The sequence below is a fragment of the Lupinus angustifolius genome, chromosome LG05 (genome assembly GCF_001865875.1).
Source record: "Lupinus angustifolius cultivar Tanjil chromosome LG05, LupAngTanjil_v1.0, whole genome shotgun sequence".
NCBI classification, from domain to species: Eukaryota; Viridiplantae; Streptophyta; class Magnoliopsida; order Fabales; family Fabaceae; genus Lupinus; species Lupinus angustifolius.
The window spans coordinates 19,187,343-19,207,024 of record NC_032013.1 but is presented as its reverse complement, the minus strand read 5'-3'; the positions used below and the strand labels follow the sequence as shown (position 1 = coordinate 19,207,024).

General features: G+C 32.3%; 1 protein-coding gene across 1 annotated transcript; it reads right to left on the bottom strand.

The window, feature by feature from the left end:
• Window positions 236-3,983, bottom strand: LOC109347979. Its single transcript, XM_019588141.1, has 3 exons — window positions 3,571-3,983; window positions 2,632-2,979; window positions 236-1,041 (listed from the first exon to the last, which is right to left on the bottom strand). The coding sequence occupies exons 1-3, from the start codon at window positions 3,874-3,876 to the stop codon at window positions 556-558; spliced, it is 1,140 nt and encodes a 379-aa protein (XP_019443686.1). The 5' UTR covers window positions 3,877-3,983; the 3' UTR covers window positions 236-555.

Here is a 19,682-nt window from a genome sequence, read left to right as displayed (position 1 = left end):
CTGAAACAGAATTTAATTGAAATTATTATATAGTCCAAGATGAATAGTTTCAATTAATTTCTCACAATATTGACAATGTATTAATGATATAAAATTAAATAAATTTATTTTAAACTAATGATAGATCGAGATGTAATTGAGACTATTAATCTAGTTACATACATGTCTATGTAATTCCCCCTAGCAAATCACAAAACCATATGTTGAAAGGTGAAACTTTTTAATATGGCAAACATAAAATAAAAATTTGTTAAATGACATCATTCATATACTTTTTCCAAATGAGAAATACATATATGACATCATTCTCTTACTAGTTGAGTAGCTTATTCCATCCCCTCTTGAATTTGTCATTTGAGCTTAATGACTACTTATAACACAAACTACTCACTACAAACTTACATTCATGAACATGAACATAGATAAGAAAAATTACACCATATCCGACCAATACTTCAATTATACCCATCCCCAAAGTTATTAAAATTACAATTGACATCAACATGAAAAGAAAAAGAAAAAATCCTAATAAAAGTTAGTTTATCATGGAGAATTTTAATTATCATCAAAGATATCAGCCGGGGGTATGAAATGATCCATGGAGAGTCCTGGTACATTAAACATAACATCATCAATGGTCCAAGTTTCTTCCATCCGGGTTCTACTATGCTGCATCGAGAGTTCTCCGAATCGAAACACCGTTGCGATTGACCGCCCTTGATGCGCTATCATGATCCCATCGACATCTCTATAATCGCCGATGCTGCTTCCTATGGTGGTCTCCCAATACACCGTATCATTTTCTTGGGTTTGGACCCTTGTAAGGTGAGAGTCCTCTAAGTATATGAGGAGTCCACTCTTTTGGCAAAAATAGCCATATAGTATGTGCCTTATCACTTCTGCGGGCCCCTCGCTCCTTTCAATCACGGCCGCACGATCAGCGCAAACCTTTAGGACAAAGCAATCAACGGCCCCGATTCGATTCTCACCTAAGCATTGTGCATTGGTGAATAAGCTTGCTGTGGTCTTTGGATCCAAGCCCTATAGCATGCAACAAGAAAAGACGAGGGTATGGTTTATTTAGCAAACAATTGTATATAGCAATGGAAAAATTTGAAACACACAAAATAAATGTTCAACACATAAATATGTACTACAAAGAAAATTACAACTAGACCAATTCATTCATATAATTGAGGTTATTCAGAATTCTCTCCAGTACAGGACATGAAAGTATTATGACATTTTTATCCTTAAAACTGAGAGTGAAAACATGACTTGAGGTAATACTCGTTTGTTCTTTTTTTGTGCACTCATTTATTTTGTTTTAATACCGAATTTTATTATATCATGCTCTATTTATACACTTGAAAAAGAAAAAAAACGGGGCTGTTAATTCTTAAACGATGAAAAAAAGTGATACATTACTCTAAGTTAAACCGTTTTTTAAAAGAGAATGGGTACAAATGGGAAAAGGAATATTAAGGCACAAAAGCAGGGACAATAATGCAGTGGAGTAAGGACTATTCAATAAAGTGCCAAAAAGAAAAAGTTAAAGCAAAAGGATTACAAAGGGTACCCTTAGGTACCTGCATTAAGTGGCAATCCCAAGATCATGATGACTCATGAGCTATACAATAATCAGAGATGACATCAGTTTGAAGGGTATACAATAATCCTTAATTCCTAAAGAAAACAATGCATAATGTAGGGTAAAGCTTGGGACAGTTTCTCCATCATTGTCAGCTTGAAATATACCCTTCACTCATTGGGATTTTAATTTGTTTCTCAATCTTTATCTTTGTTTGGTACAAGTTGCTATTAACCTAGGGCTTTGTCCTACCAAGTCTCAATTCCAAAAAATGAAGTCTACCAACCAAACACCCCCTTCCCAAAAAAATATAGCATAAAACTAGTTCATATTTTGTTTAGTACCTAAGGAAAGGAGCATATCTTATTATTTTTCATAATTTATGTCACTTCATGTGTCATAAGTTATGATTGATTACCCCATGTGTCATAAACTATAGTAAATGAATTATTTTCATTTTTCTCTAAGTAGTGAGACATGTTTTAACATAATTAGCAAAAATGGGTCTCATTCTGAATGTTCAGTCTAACAATTCAAACATATTCATTCCTATGGTGCATAAGATTAGCTATTTATGTGTGGTTATATTGAATTATTTATAAAAGTTGATATTAAGGATATTCAAACATTTACTTTTAAACCTAATATATTTATTACATGTCCAAGTATAATATATTTTGATACTTATTCACAATCACACTCCATTAGTCCATGATTTCTACTTCAGTGTCCACAAAGGTTTTAAGTTTGTGGCTCCACAATTATAATTAAGACAGCATTAAGATTTTTAGAATCTCTGTAATATATTTTTTTGCTATAGTTGGCAGTGTTAAGACTATGAACAATTACAATGTCAAATTAAAATATTGATTTAGATCAATGTATTATACTTTGTAATAGTCACGATTGTGGTTACCTTTGCTATAATTGTAGAAATATGTGGTCGCGATTATGACGATGTTAGTGGATGTTACAAAATAACAATAGTGTAGGTGCAATTTAAAACATTGTTTCAGACATTTAAACTAAATTATTCATACCTGAATAATGCGACGCAGCGGGCGCTGCGGCCCTTTGGCTGCATGTGTACCTAGCCACGGTGTGTGCCGCCATACGGTCTTGCCATTGCTTCCGGCAACCACCTTATGGCCTCCAACCACCAATTCAAGAGACCACATTCCTGGCAGCATTTGCCAAAGTACAAAGCAACCATTCTCAGTGCTTCTTGTCCCTAAACACTTTACATTTTTCCCAGATGAAATCTCTGTTTCACAGCATATCATTTTCACCATCCCAGTAGCATACATATTTTTTGTTTCCTTTTGCTGCTTTAGGCACCCAGTGGCAGCCAAATATTGTTGTATAATGTACTTAGCAGTTGAAGTTTGCTGTTTCAAGTTATGTTCATTGAAAAAATAATAATTACCTAACTATACCATAAAAGTGGAGAAAATGTAGTACAAGTACACAAAAGAAATAACACAAAAAATACTTTATAAGGGTAATGGCATTAGAATCAAATGTTAATTAATCATTAAGGTAATATTTAAAAAGAGAACTAAGTCATTACCATGATTATTTTAAAGTTATTTAAGATTTGGATTAGTTGTATTGCAAGTATGTGAAATTGTTGAGTGATCTCTAATCATGTGCCTAAACATATCTAACTTTTTTTTTAAATAACTTCAACAATTTAAATTGAATAATGCATGAGTTTATGCTTTGGATATCCTCTCTAATACTGAAGAGTGAAGTGCATAAAAAATAAAAGAAAAAATATTATATAATATAATATTTTTATCATTTAGATGTAATGTAATAACACTTTTATCTTTGAATATAAAAGCAAAATCAAAAGATGATTCTTGATTTGGATGTATATCAAAACACATGGTACATCACTATGCAATAATTTCTCAATAGGGTGCATTCAATAACAACTCAAAAAAAAGTAACATTTTAATATGTAGAGAGCTTACAAAAGGAGTATCTTTGATGTGAATGCTAAGAGTGGGATCATGAGCAGAAGGAATTGGAGCAAGTGGACAACCCAAGACCCCAAGCAATAACCTCAAATCTTGTGTTTTTGCATGAATGGTACCATAGAATGATTGTGAAAAGCTACCTCCAGGAGAAATTTTCTGAGTCCTAAACCATTCTCTTATAACTTCCCAAGAACTCTCTTTTTTGGTTCCTTCTTCTTGCATTTCAGGGTCAGGACCTTCCATTAAGGGTGTTAATGGTTGTGGAGCCCAACTCTGGCGCCAACGTGATCTAGAACCCATTTGATGTAAGAGGATAACGAAGAAGGAAAGGAAATGAATGAAGGTGAAGATGGTGAGAATGGAACAAGAGAAAAAGTGGGAATGGTTTGAGAGTTTAAAAAGAGAGTGAGTGAGTGTTAAAAATATGGGGAACATCTATTTTATACGTATCACTTCATTTATCATTTATTTATAATTGGTTAAAAATATATTTAAATTAAAATTTTATTAATTAAATATTATTCTGATTAGTCATAAGTAATAATATATTGAGTGACATATTTTTGGGACAAAAGATTTTATAAAAAAAAATCTGTGTGTGGGGATGAGACAAAAGGGACAGATTATCTGTTCAACGGCAGAGAAATGTGACATTATAAATAATACACACTCGAATGTTGGGCTGTCTATTGCTTTATTCCACTTGCTTTGGGACTCACTATGTCCTTACACTTTTAATGCAATTTCTATATTTCTTTTATTCTATCGAGCTAATCTATTCACTATAGGTCCCATGAGGATTGGTCTACCACCTTCGATCAATTGCTATCTGTTTCCATTAACTAGTTTTATAGATGGGTGGTCATCTTCTATTTTAGAATGTGCACCACTTTATGTTTTATTGTTTATTTTTGGTAGAAAAATATTTAATTATTAAAATTTTAATTTAAGTATATTTTTTCAACTAATCGCAATCAGTGGTACATGAAGTGATATACTTTATGAGACAGCAAATGTACTCTCATTATAAATATGGCAATGAAAACCAAATTTAATGGGATGACAATGAAAACTAAACTCGTGGTTACCCATCTGAACCTTACCCAAATTTAATAAATAAAACTCGATGTGACTAGGTTTGGATTTTACTTGAGTTCAACTTTTAAGTTCAGGTTTGATACAACTGATATCATACACCGAACTCAATTAATATATGTAAAATTATAAAATTAGACATATATAAAACCAATATTATATAGAACACACATATATATACATGTTTCAAACGAATTTCCATCAAGTTCGGGGATGATATCATTATTTTCATTCCACTTAATTCATGTTTGAGTTCGAGTTGGGTAATCACAAACTCAATTCCAATCTGTCTCGTTGCCATTCATATCTATAAGTAGTAGGGGTGACCAGGACTCAACCTTATCCGTCGACCCGATACGGCTCAATCATGATCGGGTCCAAATAGGGTCGGGTTTCATCAGATCTAGAGCCGTTTTCAAGTTCAAAAATTAGACCTAGACAATTTTTAGGGTCGGGTAGGGACCAAACATGACTTGCCCTGATCTATCCCATTGTCACTCACTTATCATTTTTGTATGTGTCTCTATTGAATTATGTACAAAATAATGATACATTTTTGGTCGAAAGTATCATTAGTTCTCTGAATTTTCATCAAATATACATCTATACTATATATAAAGGGATGATGTAACTACCCATAGTGTAATTTTTGTTTTCCTATTTTGCCCCTAACAATTTAATTTCTAGAAAAACATATAAACATATGTAACGACCACCAACATATTACTCACCCTCTCACATTCATTCGACAATTAAAATAAAGAATAATATATATGAAGGGAAAACATGGTGTAGTTGCCCATGATATAATTTTTGTTTTCCTATTTTGCTCTTAACACTTTAATTTCTAGAAAAATCATTTAAATATATGTAACCACCAACATATTAACTACCATCTCACCTTCATTTGACAATTAAAATAAAGACAAAAAATATAATATAAAGTACACTAAATAAAAATTACAATATAAAGTACATTCAAAACAAAAAAATTTGATTTACCAAAATAAAAAATATAAAACTTAAATACTTGACACCAGAAAGTAAAAATATGGGTTGACAGACACAAAATGTCTATCGACACACTGGTGATTAATAATATGTATACATATATCATTTTATATGTCAAAATTACATATTATAATAACAAGTATGACTTTATCTAAAATGAGTATGTATTATATTTAATCTGGTATAAGATAAGTCTTGGTTTAAAGACTGACCTGATTGATATTTAGATCAGATTAGCTTCAGGTCTAGGATCGGATCCAAGTCACAAAGTAACATAATCAACATTTTGGGTCGGTAAGGGACAAGTCTTAACTGTCCCAACGAAGCCTATGCTCACTCCTAATAAGTAGTATGGTTTTTAATTTTTTCAATAAACCTTGAAATTAATCCAATTGAATGTACTGTGTCTTTATAAACTTATCCAAGAGTGGACGTTTTAATATTCGCCATCATTTAGCTCACATTCTACTTACAATTATATTTGTGATCATTTTTTTATTTTTATAAATTGTTAGTACAAGTAAATAATCTCAGCCAATTATTTATGGAAATAGATATTATTATGTGCTGTATGTTGTATGCTAACACTCAATTGACGTGGTATTAATTCGTAATTAAACAAATGGTTTATTTGTAAAATGTTGTGTTTACATGTAGTTGGAAGGGGACATATAAAGTATGCCTTGTTATATTTAGTGCATGGTTGATGAATTTTTGAATTGAGCCATTATATTTAGAAAATAAAGTATATACTCGTACCAAAACATAACTTATTTCATTTCATCTATAAAAATATGACATGCGTACTATTTTATTTAATTTTAAAAATATTTTTGTAAAAAGGTAATAAAAATACCATATGTCATATTGTAATAATTTTTTATATTATAAACACATTGATCAACAATATAAAACTAAACTATATCTTATTCTTTACATAATGTTAAGTATACTAGTATGGTTAAAGTAGGGGTGCAGCAAATAAAAATGAATTTGGTGCAGAAAGAGATACAGGTCCGGTAGGCAAAGTGGCGCTAGGTGCTGCTGACCTGCACGCCTGCACCCGATTCTATGTACGTAGGACAAATCTACCATATCTTTCTTTTTGATATAATCTAAATATGTGATCTAATCCAACAAGTTAATAACATTTTTGTAGTATATATGCTCAAATCCCAAGGTTCATACATTCATAGCTAATTAATCATCATCAGATCATGGTTGGTTCATGATTCTTCTTAAAGCGGGCCATCGTTTTATCTAACATATTTTTCAACTATTTTGTACTTTAGAAATAGAGTCATTATTTATTGCTTTTAAATTCAAGGTTTTTTAATAAACAAACTTTAAAAAGTAAGTTTTTCTTTTTTTTCAAAAGATATATTTAATAATTGAGTATTTAATTTTCTGATATCAGTTTATATTATTTATGTTTGCTTATCTTGTTTGTAGATTAAAAATTTAAAAGTCCTTAATTTTTTACTATAAATAAATTTTATATACATAAAAAATATAAGATTAAAAAAAACCTAAATTCAAATTGATTAGCATCTTGGACAAAATGATAAATTTTTACTATAAAATAAATATACAATCTTCAAGTTAGTATGCAAATAGATTGTTAACATCATTAAAGATAAAAAAAATATTTTTAAAATTCAGACGTTGTACTTTCTAATATAAAGCAATGCATATTTTTTAACCAAAAAATGCCCTTAACATGACCTAAATTATACCACTTCTAACATCAACTTTAACATAAAACATACTTTTATTTCTTAATTATTATTCTCAAAATAATACAAAACAACTGTTTAAGAAATGAGATACTTATTGATTTATTATAGATTAACTGTGTTATTGGTTCCTGATTCAATTTTATTTTCAATAGCACCTAATAATATTTGAAAAATATGGCTTTTAAATGCTTCAAAAGCTTAGTTTTAGTACTTCCATGATTCAATAATTAGTAGAATAGATGACACTGGTGGTGATTACTATATCATCACTTGACTAGCCACATGAACTAAAAACCAAACTTTTAAAACATTTAAGGACCAAAATCAAAAGAAAAAAAAATGGATGTAGAGATTGAAACCCAAATTAAGTTAATCTTGAAGGACTAAATACATATTTAAACAATAAAATATCAATCAATCTCTTATGCAGTTAATAGAGTAATATCTTGATCGACAAGTGCAATTGTGAGACTAAGCTTTGAATTAGGATAGTGATTAGATAAAATAATCCCAGTAAAATGATTATTAGGTTTGGACCCTTGTGATATATTGTTGTAAATAAGCACAGAATGTAACCACGTTTTAAGTTAAATCTCATTTTAGTTATGTTAATCGCTAATTATCCATACACTTAATTTATTAAACCTCTCTTTTTTTCTTTCTTCTTTTGAGAATAAAAGAAAGTGCTTAAGTGCATATCTATGAAGTGAAATCTACATTTTATTCCTAAAACAAAGGGCGGGAGAGCAGTATAAAGAAAATGTATAAATTAACTGACATCATTGTTACTTCAGTGCATACGATTTCAGTACACTAATTAACAGTTATCCTAATTAATTCTATGATTAGTACACTAATTAACAGCTTTTGTAATGAGTTCTAAGATTAGTGCTACACACGAGAGTCACATTTTGGCACAGTTTAAATGTAGGTACAGGTACGCTATGTTAAAGTTTTGTTAGTCATCAAAACTATACTGCAATCAAAATTTTGGTTGTATCAGTTATATATACTCGTAATTGTCTGAAACATTAATATTTTGATAGTTTTTTAAATCGCAATTGTGACCTCTATTTAAAACCTTGTTGGATATTATCAAGTGATGGGTGATTGGTGAGCAACTTATTGATTATATATATATATATATATATATATATATATATGTATGTATATATATATATGTATGTATATATATATATGTATGTATGTATATATGTATGTATATATGTATGTATATATGTATATATATATATATGTGTATATATATATATATATGTATATATGTATGTGGTGGAGAAGATATGGTGAGTTATTTTATCTTGAAAGCTAAGCTCTTAGTTGTAATGGATGAAAGGTGACTTTCATTTGGTTGAGGAGTCCATATATATAATTATAGCCAAGATGTGTGTGTTAGTCACATTTGTTTGGTGGGTATTTTATTTGGAAAACTTGAAAGAAGTTTGATAGCAAGTTACTCTCTCAAGTTATATCAACTCATGCAAACTTATCTTTGTGGTCTAAACATCAATCAATTTTCAGCAACATAATCATTTGCTCGATTTATGATCGATTGGTTTAATGTGCAATGTACTTGTAAGGAAATAACTAAAGAAATCATGAGGGTACATGTCCAACCTACGGCAATGATATTTTGGGCAAGAAATCATGGATTAGGTTAATAAATTCACCATCCTTTTTATTATTATTTGAGAACCCAACTGTCTAACCGGATGATCTTGTAGTCAGATTTGCGATGTCTTACTAATAGAAGCTTGTTATAATTTTAACAAAAAATCATAAAATGAAATTAAGTTTGTTTAATATGTTAATGTTTTTTAGCATGGTATCCCTTATTTGATTCTAGTTCAATCACCAACTAAAACACTCGAAAAAACTGGAATTCCAATGGAGATTTTAAAATATCCCCATTAATGTTTTTATAGCCTCTAGCTACTCTTTTGACTACCACTATAGTATATCCGTTTGAAAGGAAAGAAAGAAAGATTTTAATTGATTAAGACAATAGGTAATTGATTATCGGGGAATGAGAGAAGATAATTGGAACTGAATAATTCTTCGTGTCATTTTCATTTCAGGCACATTGTCATTTATAACAGAAATAATAGCCAGTTTAATCGATTATTCAAACTATTAATCGATTAACGAAACAACTGTTAATCGATTAACGAAACTAGCTACATGAATTACACTATTCTCAATACTCTTCCTTAATTCACACTAGCTAGATTAATGACTCTAATCTTGTGTCTGAGTTTTTCAAATCTTCCCTTTTTCAATGGTTTGGTAAACACATATGTCAATTGGTTTTCTGAAGTGCAAAATTTCAACTTTATCTTCGTTTTGGATACTTGATCTCTAATGTAGTTAAATCTAGTCTCTATGTATTTGCTTCTTCCATGAGCCACTAGATTCATTGCTAGGTTAATAGCAGATTTGTTGTGCACCATCATCTGCACTCATTCTTCAGTTTTCAGTTTTAGTTCTTTCATCAAGGCATCTAGCCACACAACCTAACAAGCACTAATGCTAGCTGCAATGTACAACTTCACATGGGGATAAGATAACTACATCCTGCTTCTTGGAACACTAACTCACAGGAGCATTGCCTAGGTGAAATAAGTAGCCAGTTGCGCTCTTCCTATCTGATTTTTCACCACACCAATCTACATCATAGTAGCCAATCAACCTGTTATTGCTTATGTATAACCTTGCAGGATACAAAATCCCATAATCAATGGTTCCTTTTAAGTACCTCAACAATCTCTTCACTGCACCTAAGTGACTTTGTTTAGGAGACTTCGTAAACCTGCTTACTAATCCAACTCCATATGTGATGTCAGGCCTTGAGTTGCACACATACCTCAATGAGCCTATCATTTGCTTAAACAGTGTCTTATCCACTTCTTGGTATGTTTCTCTTTGGCATTACACAGTTCCAGCTTCAATATGGATTGCTACTGGATTGTAGTTCATCATTTGAAACCTCTGCAATACATCAGATGTATACTTGCTTTGGTGCAAGAAGATTCCTTGCTTAGTTCTTTTGAATTCTATGCCTAGGAAATAAGATAATTCTCCCAGATTTGTCATCTCAAATTCAGACTGCATCTCATGCTTGAATGCTTGGATATTCTTCAGTTCTGCACCAGTAATAAGAAGATCATCAACATATAGGCATAGTATGAGAAGATCTGTAGTGTGATTTCCCTTCACATACACACCATGCTCATTTGTGCACTTGGTGAATCCTAGTTCCGACAAGAATGCATCTTTTCTCCTATTCCATGCTCTAGGAGCTTGCGTTAGCCCATAGAGAGCCTTATTCAATGTGTACACCATTTCCTCTTTGCCTTTAGTTTCAAATCCTGGTGATTGACTCACAAACACGTCCTTCTCAATAGGTCCATTAAGAAATGTTGGCTTCACATTCATTTGATGAATCTTCCAACCATTGTAGCTAGCTAGACTTATCACAAGTATTATTGTCTCAATTCTAGTAGCAGGTGCAAATACTTCATCATAATCAAATCCATGCTTCTGTAAAAATCCCTTTGCTACCAATTTGGCTTTATGTTTGGACACCTCCCCATTTGGATTTAGCTTGGTTTTAAAAACCCATTTCACAATTACGGCCATCTTTCCACTTGGTAGATTTGTTAAGATCCATGATTTATGCCTTTCAATGGATCTTAACTCCTCTTCCATAGCTCCAATCTAGTGTGTTTGTCCAAGAGCATCCTCTAAGCATAATGGTTCCATTTCTACCAACAAAGTCATATGTACAAAATCATCTTCTGCTGTGATTGTGGAGTCTGAGAAAATCTCATAGTCTCTAAGTCTGGATGATGGTTGTCTCAACTAAGTCCTCTTCACTAACTTAGTCATCTTCACCAATGTCATCCATTCTCACTTCACTTTCACCAGGTTGCAACCTAGTTTTATCAAGTTGCAGTCTTGTTTTAATACCAGGATTATTGTCTTCCTGGTTCCATTTTCAGCTTTGACCTTCATCAAACCTCAGATTTCTACAGATCATGAACTTCTAAGTTAGAGGGTCAAGAACTCTGTATGCTCCAGTGGTGTGGTAGTCCAAAAATATTAGCTTCTCACCTCTATCATCAAGTTTTCTCCTCCTTACCTCGAGTACATGGCCATAACATATTGAACCAAATACCTTGAGATGGCTTACACTTGGTTTAAGACCAGACCAAGCTTCCTCGGGTGTCTTGTAGCCCAACTTTTGGTTGGACTTCTATTTAGGATGTATGTTGATGTTGACACTACCCCACCCCAAAATTTCTTTGGCAAATTCTTTGTTTTCAACATACTTCTAGCCATGTGGAGTAGAACCTTGTTTTCCCTTTCAGTTGTGTCATTGTGTTGTGGTCTGTAAGGGGCTATTACCTCATGGTAAATTCATTCGTTGCTACAAAACTCACCAAACTCAACAGACATGTATTCACCTCCACCATCTGATCTTAGTTGCTTCAATTTCAGTTCACTTTCTCTTTCAACTTGAGCTTTGAACTTTCTGAAAGTCTCAAATACTTCAATTTTCCTTTTCAATAGATAGAATCACACCTTTCTTGTAAGATCATCTATGAAAGTTAGGAAGTATGTGTTCCCTCTAATTGAGTCTACTTCAAAAGGTCCACACACATCACTATATACCAACTCCAAAGGCTTCTATGTCTTTGAGGAAATGTTTGAAACAAATGGACTTCTTGTTTGCTTGCTAACTATGCATTCATCACACAATATCTCAAGTGACTTTATGTGTGGTAATCCTGCCACTGGTTCGTTCTTGCTTAACAATTCTAAACTTCCAAAATTTAGATGTCCATACCTTTGGTGTCAAAGCCATGAGTCTTGATCTGCAGCAGCCTTGAGACATCTTTGCTCACCAACTTGAATCTGAATTTTGAAGGTTCTATTTGATAAGAGTTGTGACTTCAATACCTTATGATTGTCTTTATCAAACACAATCAACTCACCATCTTGCATCACCATCTTATATCCCTTCTCCAACAATTCGCCAAGACTTAGTAAACTGTTCTTCATTCTAGGCACATATTGAAAACTAGATATGTTGGAATTTTTGCCATCTAATCTTTTAATCATCACCTTACCAACCCCTTCTGCTGAGACTGAACTATTATTAACAAACTTCACTTTGCTCTTGGCTGATTCATCAAGTGTTGTAAACCAATCTCTTCTCCATGTCATATGGTTTGAACAACCTATGCCTAGGTACTAGAAATCAGTGCAACCATCATTTTCCTGCCCATTCTTTGTGGTAGCCATCAACAGATAATGATCTTCATCAAATTCTATAGGTTTTTCACCTTGTCCTAATCTAGCTTTCTCTTCCCTACCCTTTTCCATCTGCTAATCTTGCACTCAGATGCAAAGTGACCATAGTTCCTACAATTATAGCACTACACTTTCTTCTTATCTTGTTTCCTCCTGAATTCAGAGCTCTTGTATGAATTCTTGCTATGATCAGAACCAACTGTATTCTTCATAGCATTGTTGTCATGATTTCTTGATGAAGATCCTTGCTCATTAGATCTCCATCTACTATTATGACCCTTCTCCCTGTTTCTCTTGTTCCACTGACCAGAGGATTTGAATATTGCTTGGAGTGTCTGATCATTTTGTCTATTTGGATTCCTCTCTCTCAGCCTCAACTCATGAGCTTCAAGAGATCCTTACAATTCCTCAATCTTGAACTCTTCAAGCTTCTTGGATTCTTCTATTGCAACTACTATGTGATCAAATTTGAAGGCGGGAGTTCTAAGCACCTTTTCAACCACTGGTTGATCCTTCAATTTCTCCCTACATGACCTCATCTGATTTATGAGAGATAGAATCTTGGTCATGTATTCAAAAACTGATTCATTGTCATCCATTTGGAGAAGTTCATATTGCTTGCGCAAGGTCTTCAATCTGACGTTCTTAATCTTTGTAGTTCCCTCATAACTCTTCTCCAAGTTATCCTAGGCTTGCTTTGCTATCTCTGCACAACTTATCTTCTCAAATTTGGCTCCATCAACACACTGACGGATGAGGAAAAATGCTTTGCAATCTTTCTTCTTAGCTTCCTTATAGGTTGCTCTCTGTGCATCAGTGGCACTTTCACCAATTTCTTGGTAGCCATTTTGCACTACTTCATACACCTCATAAAAACCAAATATGACTTTCATTTGATTCCTCCATCTTTCATAGTTCTTGTCATCTAGAACTGGCAATATCATAGCAAAACCATTGCCATTTGTAATGCTACAAAACCAGTCTTCTCATTTTGCTCCTGCTTCTTTTTCTTGATCTTGGATTCACAGAGAGTCCTTTCACCGCAGCTTCACTTCCGCAGGTTCCTTCTTTTAATTTCTTGACTCACACATAATCCTCTTTACTAGCTTTTCATACCACTGTTGAAAGAAAAGAAAGAAAGATTATAATCGATTAAGATAATAGGTAATCGATTATAGGGGAATGAGAGAATATAGTTGGAACTGAATAATACTTCACGTCATTTTCATTTCAGGAACAATGCCCTTTATACCAGAAATAACAGTCAGTTTAATCGATTATTCAAACTATTAATCGATTAATGAAACTAACTACATGAATTGCACTATTCTCAACAATATCATAGATGAATCTCTTATCAAAGGACGATAGAGTCAAGTTGCATTCAGGTTTTATCTTCCTCACCCCACATTCAAACCATAAAGTTAATCATTTAAGGTTGAAAAAGTGAATAATGTCCCTATCATCGTTGAGTGTCAAGTTTCCTTAATCTAACCCCTAGTACACTTCTTTTCCTGACTCGAACACATATATAAGAGTATTTTCAAAAAATCCTTATATAACCCTAACTTTAATATGTATATACATAAGGAAGCATGTTCGAGCCACATATCAGAAATACAAAATGTGAACCTGAATGAGGTTAAAAGATAAACTTTAACCGAGTCAAAGGTTGGTTTTCCCACATGTTTGAGTTTTATTGCCATACTTACCATGTATTTCATTTGGCAAAATAAGTTGAAATCAGTGTTGTTAAAACCGTTTCCTATCGGGCGGTTTAACTGGTAAACTGGTGAACTGATCCCAATACTTGTACGATACAATAATTATACTGATCAAAATTGACTAAAACCGGTCATACTGGTTGATTTTCAATTGAACAGTACTGGTCATACCAACCGATTCTTATTTAAAATTAATTTTTTAATAAAAATAAAAAAAATATTGGTTTTTTTTATTGATTTTTCAACATTAATGTTAATATATTATATATGTATATCTAATTTTGCCGATATACAGTTTAATTAGTGAATCACCGGTTGAACCGCTATACTAGTACCCTAACCGATTTGATTATCGGTACAATATTAATAACACTGGTTGAAATACATTCGAACAATAATGAAAGTCCAGTAGGAATTGCTAAAGACTAAGGTAGAGGAAGCCAACAACTTGGGACACTTGATGATGATTGTAAAGAAGCCTCATTATTTTTATGTAAGCAAAAACATTTACGGAGAGGGAGGAGTAAAATGTCCAACTATTAACATTTACGGAGAGGGAGGAGTAAAATGTCCAACTGTTAAGGTTTGAGGTATGATGCTCATACATTATACCCCACAATACTACTAATTGAGCTAATTATGAGATGGGAAGACTTTTATACACCCAAAACTAACGAATACACCCGAATAACATATCATTTTTGAAAACATCCTTTGCTTTAAACTCATATACCCCATAATCCTACCTTCGCGACTGAAGTGAAGAAATTCACTTCTTCACTATAATCATGAAGATGTAAATTTTTCAAAGTAGGTTCATGACTTAAGTGAAGTTTAAAATTTCAATTTCTTCACTTAAGTTAGAAAGGGAGAAATTTCCAAATTAAGGAAAATAATTGAAATAAGTGATGAATATATAATTTTTGATGAATCTACCTTTGTGAGTTAAGCGAAGAAGTTGAAGTGTTTTCAACTTCCACCTTTAAGTCACAAAAGTAGATGTTGGAAAAATGGAACTGATAACCCATTTGTTACCAAAACAAAAGATTGAAGATGAGTAATAATAACAAGCTTATGGCTATATGGGGAGAATGAGAATATGTAGTTTATGAGAATGAGTAAACCCATTCTTTTCGGACGTGCCTAATAAAATTGCGTCAAACCCATTAGTAAGTGCCACAATTTAGTTTGGTCTACCACAAACCCTATTTGGGTTTGATAAGGCAAGATAGTGGCCCACAAATAACAAGAAACTTTGTTGGTCTTGCATTCCAATGGCCCAAACATATTAACAAATTGGACAACAAAAAATTGAAGTCCACGGTTGGGTTTTCGAGAAGACACAATCCATCCAATCTTACATGATAGCTAACTAGAAAAGTGAATTGGTGGTAATGCTTCAAGGTACAAGATCTTCATGACGACACGTGTTCAAAATATAGTTGATCATGCAACAAAATTAAAAAAAGTATTGCAACAAGTGCTTTAATAAAAACATTTTTAAATGACATTATTGCATATGAAAATGTGTTAGATTGGGTTGAGCTACATCACTATTGGTTTAATAATTAATTTTCACACCGACTACAAAGTGGATTAATGAATCTATATTTTTAGATAAAATGTTTGTCGCTACTATTTCACTCAATAGGCTTTTTAGTCACTTCTTTTAAAATATAAGTGTCTATGATCATCTGAGTTTTAATCCATATTGATGCTCTTTTGTTATAATGGTTAATTATATTAGTTGTGGTTGTCTCTATTGTGGATCATCATTCCAACATTGCTTATATATATATATATTTTTTTTTTTGTTCACAATACGATTTTTATGGAGCCCATATAATTATTTCATTATTTTTTATTTTGAAAAAAATTATTTGTAATAAACTTAAAGCTTACGAAACTTTAGATTGATAGGACGTGTTATATATATTTGAATTGATAAAACATTATCTTATTTGGGATTTAGTTAGTTTTACTTATTTTGTTAGTTATTATTTTGATAATTATTAACTTATCGTTTGTAATGAATTTTCTCTACATAATAAATTACTCAAACTAACTTATATTCGAGTTTGACCAATATTTACCATCATAAACTTCTACCACAAGTACATTAATGTACTTATATAGATAAGAAAATTAATTTAAATTGGTTTTGGAGTCTTTACAATAACATCCGTAATTGTTATGATCACATTAAATTTTCCGCAATTACAATTTTAGGAGTTTTCACAACAATATTACATCCCAATTGTAACAACATGAACACATTTTTGCACAATTGCATAAGAATTTGGTAGCTAGAAATGATGAGGCTAGTAGATATAAGATTTTTTTTATAATTATTTTGTTAAATATTTGCCACTGATATATGCATGGCTAACTAGGAAATTAAAGTTTCAATACGTTGAGGAGGGAAGGGTTCAGACATATCCCTACACACACCCTTGTGCATCTTTAGTTAATAACTAAAATTCAGGGTTTTAAATTATAGTAACAGCAACATTGTGACTATAAAATCTTATTTCTTAACAATAATAACTTTCAATTGCTGATAAAAAAAAGTAAGCACAATGCACCAACTATTGATTTCTCCCCAGAGATTTCATGAATATAATATATTTTTTGTTATATTGGAGTGTAATAAGATGAGAGAGAAGGGGATGGGGACATACCATTCTCCAAAATCATAGATCCGGTGACATGAACGAAAAATATACAAAGGGATTAGTTATAGTTTACCCTTAAGTCATGCTTGGAAGATATATTAATGTATATTAATTATATACTCTAGTTAGAACAATATCACTAATTTTGAAGTGCAAGACTAATTGTTCACTAGGGTACTTCACCTAACCTTTCTTCTATCAAAGGGTGGAAAAACTGTTATTTTTCTGTTTTCTGTATCTATTGCCAAACACGAACAGTATATGTGAAGTTTTCAACTGCTATGATAATAATACTAGATAACTTGTCCATCCATTTCATTGAATTATAGATTATCTATGTTATTCCAACATCTGGACTTTATAGTTATACATCAATTAAGACTCCAAAACATATTTGAATTTATTGAAGAAGAAATTGCATTAAAATAACACAAGAATTAAAAATGGGTTTCAAAAAGCTAATTTCGTAACATCACTGATAATGATTGTCACAAGAAAAAATTTCCACCCAGACAAGAAACCTCCAAGGACGTGGCCGTGCATATATAACTAATAATGAGATTTCTAATGTGGTTTAATGGTTAAGGTGAATGAGTCTAAGGAAGGAAGCAAAAAATGTTGTGGTTCAGGCCTCATTTATATCAAATGTAAAAAATAAAATAAAAAGTTATAAGGTGATTTAGTAATTAACGGTGAAGTGAAGAAAATTGAGGGTTCAAGTCTCGCCTATAACAAATAAAAAAAACAAATAATAATATGGTATTGAGAAAGGGTTTATGACAAACTTGCGTTACTAATGATTAATCAAACTTCTGGAATAATTAAGGTTGCTTATATATAAAGCTTATTTAAGTTTTTTAGTACATAAAAAATGTAAGCATTTTTGTTCCAGTTGACAAAAATTATTATTTTGCCCAGTTATAATATATAATAACAAGAGATATCAGTGACTTCGTCAACCAGAGATAGATGGAAGAATGCACATAGAACTCAACCATTATAGACGCTAAATCCTGTGTAGGAAATACGTATATCCATTTAGAAACACATATGGAATAATACGGGAGTTAATCCCCCGCTAATCACATGTGCAGCTGCGCTTAAATGACATAATGATATAATATGTTGGAATTTCTGACAATTTATGGGTCACAAATATAATTTTATAATTGTGTTATGACCATTATGTAATTAGCCAAAATATAAAATGATCTTAATTTGGTGGCTAAGGGCATATGTGTCATGAAATAATAATAAGTGAAGATACCTTCAGACAATTTCTGATTTGATGAAGGGACTGAATCAAAATTATTGCAACTAAAGTAGTAACCACTACGAGGTTACTTTTATGGGTTATGGTCCCCATTTGTAGAGCAACATGTTTTCTAGTGTAAAGGTTGAGGAGAATAAGGTAGGATGAGAATAGTGTTATCCAGAATAGGATAACACTATCCACTCATCCATAAGGCTTATAAGGCATAAGGATAAGCCTCCTCCAACCAACCTCAACACAACACACTTTCAAGAAACTAAGGTATTCTCTCATTCCCTTCTAGAGAGAACTAAAGGAAAACCATTCGACGCTCTATCATCTGGAAGATCAACTCACTCTCATACCTTCGAGATTCCGGAAATGGCTCAACAATGTATGTTCTTCATCTTCACCATGAACTCATTTGGGGTTTCTTCGGTCTGGACCATGGTTGTTCCATTCGGGTTTATGTATGGGCATAAACATTCGGCTTTCGGAACAAAGCCATGGTCATAAGGACTTCCGTGTTTACTCTATGGATTTCGGATGGAGAGTAACTTCTCCAACAAGTGGTATCAGAGCCACCCCAATTTGATTCATGTGAGAAATTAGGTTTTCATGTTCTTCCCCAAATCTAGATTGATTTAGGGTTTTGATGTTTTCATTGTTTTAAAATTCATGTTTTTCATATGAATATAGAAAGATTTAATCATGAATGTTTGATGTTTCTAGTTTAAGCTTGAATTTTGGGTGAATTTTTGGAGAAAAACGATGCAGAAATCGCACTTTTCGTGTTATGCTGCAGTGCTCTCGCTCAAGCGAGAGGAAACAGAGGCAAATCGCCCTTAATTTGGATCAAGCGAGATTTGGCTCGCCCGAGCAAGATTCTGCTCGCCCAAGCGAATAAAAAAATTTATTTATTTATTTATTTTGGGACTTCAGTATCTTTGTGCATTGATTTTAATTGTTATTTGTATGTCCATTAAGGTTGTCTGTTATTTCAAATGAGCCAAATGAAGTGAAATGTCGCCAAAGTAACCTTTTTCATGGATATAACTCATGAGGAATAATGGATGTAAGTGTGTATGGTCATTCATGCGGATATTAGCTGGCCCAAAGGAAAGTTAATATTTGGCCGAAGATCATACACACCTGTGATGATAAACATGTCATAATTCTAAAGTTTTATACATGTGACTGATGAATCAATCCAAAGAGGGATTCGTCTGTTGACATGCCTTATTATGAATGTTTGATCATTACAACAAGAGTACCA